Source organism: Rhinatrema bivittatum, chromosome 1 (genome assembly GCF_901001135.1).
Source record: "Rhinatrema bivittatum chromosome 1, aRhiBiv1.1, whole genome shotgun sequence".
Classification (NCBI taxonomy): Eukaryota; Metazoa; Chordata; class Amphibia; order Gymnophiona; family Rhinatrematidae; genus Rhinatrema; species Rhinatrema bivittatum.
In genome coordinates this window covers 671037712-671050306 of record NC_042615.1, presented here as the reverse complement: position 1 = coordinate 671050306, position 12595 = coordinate 671037712, and the positions used below count along the sequence as shown (strand labels likewise).

At 41.3% G+C, this 12595-nt stretch overlaps 1 protein-coding gene across 1 annotated transcript; it reads left to right on the top strand.

The window, feature by feature from the left end:
• Window positions 1-2188: 2188 nt before the first annotated feature.
• On the top strand, window positions 2189-5526 carry LOC115074376. The gene is made up of 2 exons (XM_029573774.1): window positions 2189-2332; window positions 4139-5526. The coding sequence occupies exon 2, from the start codon at window positions 4170-4172 to the stop codon at window positions 4836-4838; it is 669 nt and encodes a 222-aa protein (XP_029429634.1). The 5' UTR covers window positions 2189-2332; window positions 4139-4169; the 3' UTR covers window positions 4839-5526.
• The last annotated feature ends 7069 nt before the right edge of the window (window positions 5527-12595 follow it).

Sequence of the window (12595 nt, the reverse complement as noted above, 5' to 3'; positions counted from 1 at the left end):
GTCTTTGCCACACATACTTGGCAATTAGGTGATATGAGTTCACAGCAGGCGGAGCTGATTGCCTTTCAAAAGGCTTTGACACATATTGAGCAAACGCCCAATTTGGATCCTGATAGATCCGTTATGGTTTGTTCTGATTCTACATATGTGGTGTCTGGGTTTAATTCACATATGAAAGTGTGGGAAAACAGTGACTTTTTAGATGTTACAGGCAAGCCTATTGCACACAGAGCTCACTGGAGATTAATATTTTCTATTTCACAGAAACTTACTGTGCAGGTGCTTGTCTTGCATGTGCCTGCTCACCAGACCGTGGGCTGGTACTCTCGTTACAATTCTTTGGCAGATGAAGCAGCTAAATTGGCTGCCTCTCAGCAAGAGATAACTGTAAGGGCACGTCTTGCTAGGCATGGCTCCTTACATTTGAATGCGGCTACTTTGTGCCAGCATTCTGATGGGGTTTTGACTAGAAGTCAGGCAAAGAAAATGGTCAGTGACTGTTTGGATTGTCAGCGCACAAATCCCAAACGGACTGGACACCCTTATGTTGAGGGGATACTTCCACGGGGCATTAGACCAGGGCAGGTGGTCTATATGGATCATGTTGGTCCCCTTACTTCTTCCCGTGGTTACAGACATATTTTGGTTGTGCTTGATTCCTTTACTGGCTTTGTGTTTCTATTTGCACAGAAACGCATTACTGCTATTGTAACTGTTAACCGTTTGGCTATTGTATTTGGTATTTTGCCTTTTCAGTTTCTTTGCACAGAAGGCGGTCCAGCCTTTAAAAATGCTGAGGTTGAGACCTTTTGTGCTGATCATAGCATTACTCATCAATTCTCCTACCCACATCGTCCAGAATCTAATGGAATGGTTGAAAGGATTAATGGTGAGGTTAAGCGTAGTCTGCAAATTTTTGCTTTGCAATCTAACCCCAGTAATTGGTACCTTCATCTTCCGGAGATCCAAATCCGGATTAATAGTACCATAACTGCCAATCATGAAGCTCCCGCTATGTCTCTCTTTGGGTTCTCTATGCTTGAAAATATGGCCTCCTCAGAAGCTATGGTTACTTCTGACAAGGCCTCTCGGAGTCCAAATCCTTTTCAGATTGGTTCCGTAGTTTTGAGCAAAACGCATGTTCGTGGCTCTTTAGAACCATACTGGTCTAATCCCTTTATTGTTACAGAACTTCTAGGTGACTCGGGACTGTTGCTTTCTGACTCTGAGGATCCAAAGAATAGGAAAGTTGTGTCCATTAGAGATGTCAAGTTGGTATCCGAGACATTGGGGTTTTCCGGTACCAGAGCCTCGGTTCAACCCCCAGCCTCTGCTGCATCCGCAGTTTCCGCTGATGCCAATGGGTCAGGAGGATCTACCGCTGCCCAGCGCTCCCACTGCTCCAGCAATTGATGTCATTCTCAGCGGTGACATGGCTGTGCCTACCCCGGAGCAGGAAGATCAGGTCGTTCTCAGTGTAGCTTGTCCCGCATCTGAGCGTCCTCCATGTTTCACTCGCTTTCAGCAGAAGCTTTTGCTTGCATGCTGTATGGTTTGTTCCCCAATCAGTACCTTTTTGCATGCTGTGTTTCTTTTTTACAGACCTTATTGTAAGTATGTTATTGCTTGCTGGGTGCTTTTAATTATTGCATCTCCTATCTCACTATTTTATCTCTTATCTAATACCCAGCTGCATTCCACCTTTTCTCCCGCAGCTTCACAGGAGCTCCGTTATTCACACTCACATGTCAGTAAGCGCTCACCTTCTGAGCCTTTGTCTCTTCTGGCAGTGCCTTTGCCTTCTGGTGTTATTCTTGTTCCATACCATGGCTGGCTGGTGCAAGATCCTGTTTTATTGCATATTGATGTTCCTTTCAGGTTTTACACTCACCAGGTTTGGCAAGGCATCTCTCTGGAGTCCCTGCCTGCGGGTCTAGAGTCCAGACTTGTTGCTCTGTTTCTGCAGCTGGAGCGTTCCTCCCTGCAGCTTTCTTCCATCACTTCGGAATCTCCTCTTGATGGCTTCCGTGCAGAGTTCTGTTCGATTAGATATCAGAACTTGTTCCTGGGTTTCAGAGCAGTGAGTGTCAATCTTACTGGGATCCTTGAAACTCCATCCTGGAAACTGCAGCACTGCTCTCAACCACATATTGGTGCTTCTGAACAGTTCCAGCTGCTGTTTGCCCTTCGTCCTTGTTTTCATAATGGATCTTGTGCCTGCATCAATCCCCTTTCGAAGGTGCCTCTGGAGGACTCCTTGTCTGGCTCTAATTATGAATTTTCAGGTTTGATTAAAGGTCTCATTTTCTCCTGGATGGACATCTTTCCTGAGGTAACACTTTCTTACGCTAATTATTCCACATGGGGGGGAGAGGATACAGAATTCCCCCTTCCAATGATTAAGGACTCTCTGTCTTATGTTTGTAGACTACCTTATGAAATTCTGTTTTTAAATAGTACACATTATCATGTCTTTTGTGATGAATTGCCTGTCTCTTTTACACATTGGCGTGGAATTTCTTTTTATAATTTATCTTTGTGGAATAATGCGTGCGGGAATAATCCATTCTTTTGTACCCGTTCCTCGTCCACCCAGACGAATTGCTTTTGTTGCCCTAGTTGGCAATATCAGGTTAATCTTTGTAATAAAAGGTTTTCTAATAGGGTATGGGGACCCTTCTTTACTCAGGAGGCTAATTTTTTTCAAAATGCACCTGTGCTAGGCCGGTCTTTGACCGCTGCCTGTATCAGGGGTTTAGCTGAGGGGTTAAATGACACTCAGGTTACTTCTGTGTTAGATTTAATTGTACAGACAAAATGGCTGAATGACTCATTTCCCTTGCCCGCTTGGGTGATGAGAACAGCCAACAGAAAGCGCAGGAATGCTTTGAAACATGAGGTTCAAAATACATTCCTTAATCTTAATGATAGAATTAAAACTGCTATAAAAGGTATTCAATCCAATGAATATCAGCTAAGAGCATGTATTTTTCAATTAAGGGATTACTTAGCTCAAACCTTACAGTTAGGGATTGATGCCATATCCACAACTGATGAGAAAATACAGGTTCTAGCAAGAATAGAACAGCTTACTCACTTTATTGATGGTCTTACTTCCCCAAAACCCAAATGGGGAGACCTTCAATTGGGAAAAATATTAGAGGAAATAAACCTCACAGCTGAGCAAATTCAGTATGCCCATGTTGAGGCTTCACAAGTTATTTTGCAGGTCAGCAAACATGAAATGGGAAAAGAACCATGGGCAACCTTAGGTTCAACCCTAGTACAAGGGGTCAGACGTATCTTTCTCCCAATCACTACCCAGGTCTATAAACGTTGCTGGGAAATCCAGAACTTTGGTCAGTTCTTGGAAAGCTCAAATGGAAGCAACACCTGGATTAAAACAATTAAAATCTTTAAACCAACCCACTTGTGTATTAATAATGCTGGTTATCACTGGATCATAGCACAAGGTTGTCACAAAGTTCCTGTAACTGTGTGTAATTCCCTGGTGCAGGTCTCTAATACTTGCCTCACACTAGAGGGAGAAGCTGATTGTCCTCTAGAACCGAATCCCGGTCCTCTAGTAGAAGTTTTTTTGAAATTACCCAATGGATCTTATATCCTTCGGTCAAACAAAGCACAGTGTGGGTTTCAACCGGGAATATTGTATTTAGTTACTGCACTATCTGTCATTAAGTGTGGACCGTGGGAATTTTTTCCTACACTTAGTGCCCGGTTAACTGAAACAATAAAGTACATGGAATTTAAACCAGTACAATTCACTGAGTTAAAAATGTTATTGACTCATGTTTTAAATGTAAATGTATTATTAAGAAATTTGTCTTCACTTTGGTTAATGTCAGAGGATGAGTTTTTACAGCATCTGAGAATGATAGAACTAACAGCTAGTGAATGGGAGCTGATCCTAGACGAGCTACTGAAGCCAGAGGTATTTTCAAATGCCCTGGGTCGTGCTTTTTCTGGATTAGTGGGTGGAATAGCTAAAACAGCTGTTGGTGTAGTTAAAACCATAATGGAAGGGGCAGGTGGACTCCTCCATCACTTAGGGATCAATTTATTCCCATTAATCCTGGGAATCATAGTAATAATTGGTGTTCTTTTCTTCTGTCTTAAGAGAAATTAGAACGAAGAGCAGCGAACCAGAAATGGCAGGTGTAAACTCAAAGATACATATTCCAGCTAATCCTAGGAAGAATGCGATGATTGTCTGCCTGGGACCTGATCTCATAAATGAGTATGCTGATTATGGAAGCTGGATGTATTCAGAAAACAATCCTGATACATGTGCACCTTATTATCTGCATAAAAACTGTGATATTTTATTTAAGTTCCCACAATATTCCTATTGCTGGACTTGGCCAAGAAGACTGGCATCTGTTCGTGAAGCACTACGAAGAACCTTGAGTGCTCCCATTTGTCAGTGTGCTCCCTGGGAACTTGTGCCCTGCTACTTCAATATCTACTCTTTGGCAGAATATCAATTAGGATATGGACATGGCCTATCAAATGCCAATCCTGTTGCTTCAGATGGAAATTCAAGAGCCTCCAGTCCGGGGTTAAGCTCGAATTGGTTTCCAGTACCTAGTCCACAGTCTTTTGCGACGGATGAAGAATTGGATCCAATGCACCTTGCTCCGGCTAATTCTCTAACAGATGAAGGACAAGACTTTGTGCTTTGGCTGAATGCAGCTCTCTCCTCTGAGGATGATCAATCAGTCATTCTCCAACATCAGCAACCAAATCCTACTCAAGATTCTGCTCCGACTAGACCAGCAGTGGAAGGCGAGCAAACAGATTCCAATATCTATAATTAGTCAGACTGACTTCACAGATATCTGAAACGTCTGATCCGGCTGGATCTACTGAGAACTGTGAATAACTGTCTATTATTGACTGGACTGGTATGTGTCTTATTCAAAATGCACCTTGCCATTTCAGGATCGTAGCTCATCAATTGGTAAGTATAATAGGCATTTAATGCCCACAGATCCCTATACATGATGGAATCAGTGATGACACATCACAGATTTCTGACCCATAAAGATTATTTTAATTATGAACCCTCATCTTATTTGACTGGATGAGTAGCTTCAAATTTAAAATTTACATTCCCTGGGTATGAATGTTCTCTATTTCCCATAAGGAAATATTGAGAAACTCTTTATATCTGGTTATTATTAGAAACTAACTCAGATTTGTCAACTCATATCTCTTTATATTCAATTTGGTAATGTAACCAATTTTTATTACACTTGTATTATTACATTTGATTTTCACTTGTATCTATGCAATGTTGAGCACTGACACAACTCATTATATGTAGTTTATTGTGTGATTATTTTCCCCCAAGCTTATTAGTGCCTTACTGATTTATATGTATCTAGCTATGTCTAGTATTTGTTTTACTGACTCCATGGGGGGGTGTCAGAAAATATCTTAATATTTTGTGCTTTATTGATAATTACTTATATTTAGTGAAGTCAGTAATCAATTAGCCATAAAGAAACATGTTAGCATTTAATACCCATAAGCCTTTACTTTTAAAAGCCATGACATCGGTCATGGCTGTGCTGAAAAAGCTCCAGCACATAGCTTTCACCTTTACCCTACTTAAAACCTCAAGATTTCACCTTTGTCCCACTTTCAGACTTTGAGAGTACAGTTGTTTACCACTTTCTCTTATCTCAAGTAAGAAAACACCTGCATTTTATGACATTGAGCATCCTAGAAGCAGGTGTCATGATTGACCACCCTAAAAACAGATGGCCAATAAATTAAGCGTGACTCTTGTGACAGAAGGGAGTGAAAAAGATTTTCTCTTAGAACTACAAAAGAAATCCAATTAAAAATCAAAAATGGGCGAAGCTATAAACAGAATAAGAATAAATCCTATATTTTACTGTTCTGATATGAAAAATTGATTGAACCCTAGTCAAGGTCCCTAGAAAAAGTTCTTCAAAGGCTAAGAGATAAATGTGTTGATGGAAGAGTAACAGCTACCCTGGATCAAAGGGTCTTAAGTGTATAAAACAGTGGCAGTTTGAGGGAGAGGGAGAGGTGCTACTTAGACTTTCTTCGCACGTGATTGAGAGAGACACAAGCGGGGTGCTTCAGATAATTGGTAAATATAATCTTTTATTCAAGTATATGAGAACCTTTAAATTGCTATTGTTTCTACATTGGCAGATGTATTAGAAATGTATTAATTTCTAAAAAGATGATATTAATAGACATTTATCTGATATTAATAATTTCAATTACTTTTTTTTAATGGCTCTTACATTGATTGTAGGATATACTCTGGTAAAGTTAAGATTTGAACATAAAAGTGTTTTAGTCATTTAGAGATATTTATTCATGCCTTTCTTTATCTGAAATAAAATATTTTTACAATAAACTGACTGGTTTATTTATGCATGATGTGCTGCAAGAATTAATGGTTAATAAAAAATTTCTGTGGTAGATTCGAACACACCCCTGAAAGTAAACTTTTTGTCTCAAGGCAGAAAGGGTAGGGAAATAGAAGTGGAAGTGGGATATTTTATCAAGGCAGGATTCCCTGGTTTTAAATTCTGCTAAGGGTAGAAGCCTCAATACTTCCATTCAAAATTTACCACAAATATGGATATACCCTGACATAGTGAAAACTACACAAATACGTAGAAAATAATTTCTTTCAATGATTGAGAGGGTTCTAAGTTTATGGGCCCAATTTATTTTGAAGTACCCTAGTAAATGTTGTATTAGACATATGAATAATAACTATGTGTTTTTTGAGCCGGAACAACTCAGGGCTTTTTTGATAGGCCACTCGCAAAGTACCCCTAGAGATGAATCGACATGAAAGAAGTAAATGCTCTTTCCTATCAGTTGCTGAAATGTTAATATTTCTTCTGAATTCGCTCATATTTATTTGCCCCCCATGTTTCTTATATTTAGGTAACATATATTCAGAAATGTTAAATAATATGATTTTGATGCTGTATCACTGAAAAGTATATGTGAATAGTATGTACCGTGTTCTAAAGTGCAGATTACATGTAATGTAAAAAATTTGAAAATTAAAAAAAAATAAAATATATATATATATCTGAAGGAAGAAATCTATGAATGAGTCGGTTGGACTATTAGATAACCGAGGGGTTAAAGGGGCTCTTAGGGAAGATAAGTCCATTGAAGAAAGACTAAATGAATTCTTTGCTTCCATGTTTACTAATTAGGATGTTGGGGAGATATCAGTTCCAGAGATGGTTTTCAGGGTTGCTGAGTCAGACGAACTGAACAAAATCACTGTGAACCTGGAAGATGCAGTAGGCCATAGCCATATTAACAAACTAAAGAGTAGCAAATCACCAGGACCGGATGGTATGCATGCTAGGGTACTGAAGGAACTAAAAAATGAAATTTCTGATCTATTAGTTAAAATTTGTAACCTATTATTATAAGCATCCATTGTACCTGAAGACTGGAGGGTGGCCATTAGGGGTGTGAATCGTGTGATCGATCGTCTTAACGATCAATTTTGGCTGCGGGGGAGGAAAATCTTATCGTCGTGTTTTGTTTTTTTTTAAATCATTAAAAATCGTAAATCGGGGGAGGGCGGGAAAACCGGCACACCAAAAAAACCCTAAAACCCACCCCGAACTTTTAAAACAAATCCCCCACCCTCCCGAACCCCCCCAAAATGTTTTAAATTACCTTGGGTCCAGTGGGGGGGGGGGGGTCCTGACGCGATCTCCAGTTCTCTGGCCACGGCTGCGTTGAGAAATGGCGCCGGTGGCCCTTTGCCCTTATCATGTGAAAGGGCAAAGGTAGCGCCAGCGCCATTTTGGTTCCTGGCTCCCGATGTTACGCGTGCAGGAGATCGCCCCCGGACCCCCGCTGGATCCCCAGGGACTTTTGGCCAGCTTGGGGGGGCCTCCTGACCCCCACAAGACTTGCCAAAGGTCCAGCGGGGGTCCGGGAGTGACCTCCTGCACGTGGGCCGTATTGCCAATCTTCAAAATGGCGCCGGCGCTATGTTTGCCCTCACTATGTCATACGGGGGGGGGGGGGTTCGGGAGGGTGGGGGATTTGTTTTAAAGGTTCGGGGTGTGTTTTAGGGTTTTTTTGGTGTGCCGGTTTTCCCGCGCCCTATTTAACGATACAATACAAATGCCCCTGACGATAAATCGGGGGCACTTGTATTGTATCGTGCACTCTAACGATTTTGGACGATTTTAAAATTATCTGACGATAATTTTAATCGTTCAAAAACGGTTCACATCCCTAGTGGCCAATGTTACCCCAATATTTAAAAAAGGCTCCAGGGGTGATCCGGGTAACTATAGACCAGTGAGCCTGACCTCAGTGCTGGGAAAAATAATGGAAACTATTCTTAAGATCAAAATTGTAGAGCATATAGAAAGACATTTTTTAATGGAACACAGTCAACATGGATTTACCCAAGGGATGTCTTGCCTAACAAATTTGCTTCATTTTTTTGAAGGGATTAATAAACATGTGGATAAAGGTGAACCGCTAGATGTAGTGTTTTTGGATTTTCAGAAGGCATTTGACAAAGTCCCTCATGAGAGGCTTCTACGAAAACTAAAAAGTCATGGGATAGGAGGCGATGTCCTTTCATGGATTACAAACTGGTTAAAAGACAGGAAACAGAGAGGAGGATTAAATTGTCAATTTTCTCAGTGGAAAAGTGTAAACAGTGGAGTGCCTGAGGGATCTGTACTTGGACCGGTACTTTTCAATATATATATAAATGATCTGGGAAGGAATACGACGAGTGAGGTTATCAAATTTGCGGATGATACAAAATTATTCAGAGTAGTTAAATCACAAGTGGATTATGATACATTACAGGAGGATCTTGCAAGACTGGAAGATTGGTCATCCAAATGTCAGATGAAATTTAATGTGGACAAGTGCAAGGTGTTGCATATAGTGAAAAATAACCCTTGGTGTAGTTAGATTATGTTAGGTTCCAGGAGCTACCAACCAGGAAAAAGATCTAGGCATCATAGTGGATAATACTTTAAAATTGTCAGCTCAGTGGCTGCAGCTGTCAAAAAAGCAAACAGAATGTTAGGAATTATTAGGAAGAGAATGATTAATAAAACGGAAAATGTCATAATGCCTATATATCGCTCCATGGTGAGACCGCACTTTGAATTCTGTGTACAATTCTGGTCCTCGCATCTCAAAAAAGATATAGTTCTGATGGAGAAGGTACAGAGAAGGGCCAACCAAAATGATAAAGGGGATGGAACAGCTCCCCTATGAGGAAAGGCTGAAGAGGTTAGGGCTGTTCAGCTTGGAGAAGAGATGGCTGAGGGGAGATATAATAGAGGTCTTTAAGATTATGAGAGATCTTGAGCGAGTAGATGTGAATTGTTTATTTACACTTTCAAATAATAGAAGGACTAGGGTGAATTGCATGAAGTTAGCAAGTAGCACTTGCTAACTTCATGCAACTTCATGCAACTTCATTGCTAACTAATCGGAGAAAATACTTTTTCACTCAACGCACAATAAAGCTCTGGAATTTGTTGCCAGAGGATGTGGTTAGTGCAATTGGTGTAGCTGGGTTCAAAAAAGGTTTGGATAAGTTCTTGGAGAAGTCCATTAACTGCTATTAATCAAGTTTACTTAGGGGTAGATTTTATAATTTTGCGCGAGCGCGTACTTTTGTTCGCGTACCAGGCGCAAACAAAAGTACGCTGGATTTTATAAGATACGTGCGTAGCCGCGCGTATCTTATAAAATCTGGGGTCGGCACTCGCAAGGGGGTGCACATTTGTGCAATCTGCGCACGCTGAGCCCAGCACGCGCTGCCTGTTCCCTCCAAGGCCGCTCCGATTTCAGAGCAGCCTCAGAGGGAACTTTCCTTCACCCTCTCCCCTCCTTCCCCTCACTTCCTCTACCTAACCCCTCCCCTTACGTTTGTTGGCAGATTTACGCCTGCTGAAAGCAGATGTCAATCTGCGCGCACCAGTGGGCTGCTGGCGCGCCATCACCCGATCCGGGGGTTGGTCCGGAGGCCTCGACCACGCCCTCGGGCCGGCGGCATGCCCCCGGGCCCGCCCCCAAAATGCCACGTCACGCCCCCAAAATGCCGCGTCATTTACGGCACGCCCACGACATGCCCCTTTAACGAAGCCCCGGGACTTACGCGCGTCCCGGGGCTCTGCGCGCGCCAGCGGCCTATGCAAAATAGGCACTCCAGCGTGTGAGGGCCCTGCACACGTAAATCCAGCTGGATTTACGCGCAGGGCATTTAAAATCCGGCCGTTAGGGAATAGCCATTGCTATTAATTGCATCAGTAGTATGGGAAGTTCTTAGTGTTTGGGTAATTGCCAGGTTCTTGTGGCCTGATTTAGCCTCTGTTGGAAACAGGATGCTGGGCTTGATGGACCCTTGGTCTGACCCAGCATGGCAATTTCTTATGTTCTTATGTAACATTTGGCTGATTACGGGCTGGTCCTGCTACAGTTATCCAGGATGCTGATATACTACTTCGTGGCTCCTCACTGCCTCCTTCCTTAGGCATGTGCTCTGGCTTGCCTCATATAGGCCCCGGGTGGAAAACATGACTCGGTGCCTTGACTTGATGTCAGACCCTTTTAGCCATTTAAACCCTACTGGATCCCTTGATCTTTGCCTCAGCCTCAGTTAATCAGGTCCACTGTGTACTTCTTTCCTATAATCATGGGAAACTTACTGTGAATGTAAGACTCATTATACTTTGTTTTGATTTATTTACTTATTTAATCTTTTTAACATTTGAACTTCTGATGCTTGCTATTTTACTCAAAAGTAGGGATGTGCAGAAAAATATTTGTTTTGACTTATTCATTTATTTCGTAGGGAACCTCCATTCATTTCATTAGTTTCAAACAAGTAATAAATTGTAGAGATGTGAATCGGGTGCCAGAATCGGTTCCGGTTTCAGTATCGTGGACCAGTGGGAAATTCCCTTTCCTGCAGTCCGGACAGTTTCTGTTTTTGGTTGTCCCAAGCTGAAAAATAAAAAAAAACACCCCGACCCCGAGGTACTCAAAACATTGAAACTTTGGTGTACAGCAAGCCCACTGATAGAAACACATTGTTACATTCTCAAAGTTTTCATCCAAGAAAATTGAAAGAGAACATCCCTTATGGTCAATTTTTAAGATACCGCAGGCTTTGCTCTACATTGGACATGTATAAGTTGTCAGCAGAAGAGTTATGTCAAAGGTTTATAGATAGGGGTTACAGCCATAAAGTTGTGAAGAGGGCCTATAAGCGAGGCCTTTATGCCAACAGTGAGAATTTGTTGAGAGTTCAGAACAAGGAAACAGTATCTAGGATTGTCTGTTCATTGCCGTATTCCTCAAAGACGACACAAATTAAACAGTGTATTGTCCAACATTGGGCAGTGTTGAGATCTTTACCATGCTTCCAAGATGGTCCCATCTTTGCCCCTAAGAAATGGAGGAATTTAAAGAATAGGTTAGGAAAAGTGAGGAAGCAATGCAGGGAGAAGCAAGAGAATGAACAGTGGAAATGCGGTCAGTGTGCGGTATGTGCCCATGTATTGGAGATTAAGCAGTTTTCCCATGGCTCGTTGGCACATCCATACACCCTTCCAGGAGGGTTCACGTGTACAAGCCAGAGGGTAGTATATGCGGGGGTATGTCCTTGCCCCCTCGTATATATTGGTCAAACAAACAGATCCATTAGACAGCGGATCAAGGAATAGAAAAGTTGTGTAAGAATGAACAAGAAGAATGTTCCCTTAGTATCCCATTGGAATCAGGTGGGCCATGGCATTGATGATATAAAGTTTTTTATTATCAAACAATGTTATAATGAGGAGGGAGATACCCAACGGCTATTGAGGCAATGGGAGCATAGATGTATATTTGAGTGGAATACCTTAGTCCCGAAAGGTTTAAATAGTGAAATTGAATGGACTGCGTTTATGTAATTTATGGTATGTTATTAAGGTGGGGTTTTCTGCAGTGTTTGTTGGTAATATATATATATATATATATATATATATATATATATATATATATATAAGGAGAATAAATGGTAACCTATACAATATGTATTTCAAGTTACTGAGAGAGAGTTTACAACTTTGCCACTCCTTATTGTGGGGTCCATGGTTCTGGTTGAGAAGGTTTAGATATGTAAAGAGAAGTATGTTATGGATGGGGAATAAGTTATGTCTTGTTGAAATTGTGGATAATTAACAAATTAAAGTGTGGGATCATACATAGATTTATTTCTACATGATCAGTGGGTATGTGAAATTTATTCATCATGGAGCATGGAGTAGTATGTCCCTGGGTGGAGTTTAAGTTGTTGGGATATCATGGTGAGTGTTTGGGGTCTAGAAGTAATTGGCAGATAAAGGGTTTAATGTGATATTCCTCTTACAGTGACTTAGTGTTCTTTAACACCACCATAGACATTAATATAAGATTCAGTGATGAATAATTTAGAGTGACATAGGGTTATAAAGGGGTGTTCCCCAAGTCAACATAATGGAGCATTTTGTGAGTGATGTCATTACGTGGGAACGGA

Coding starts and splice junctions, on each gene's coding strand:
- LOC115074376 (XM_029573774.1), top strand. CDS start 4,170: ATGGCAGGTGTAAACTCAAAGATACATATTCCAGCTAATCCTAGGAAG.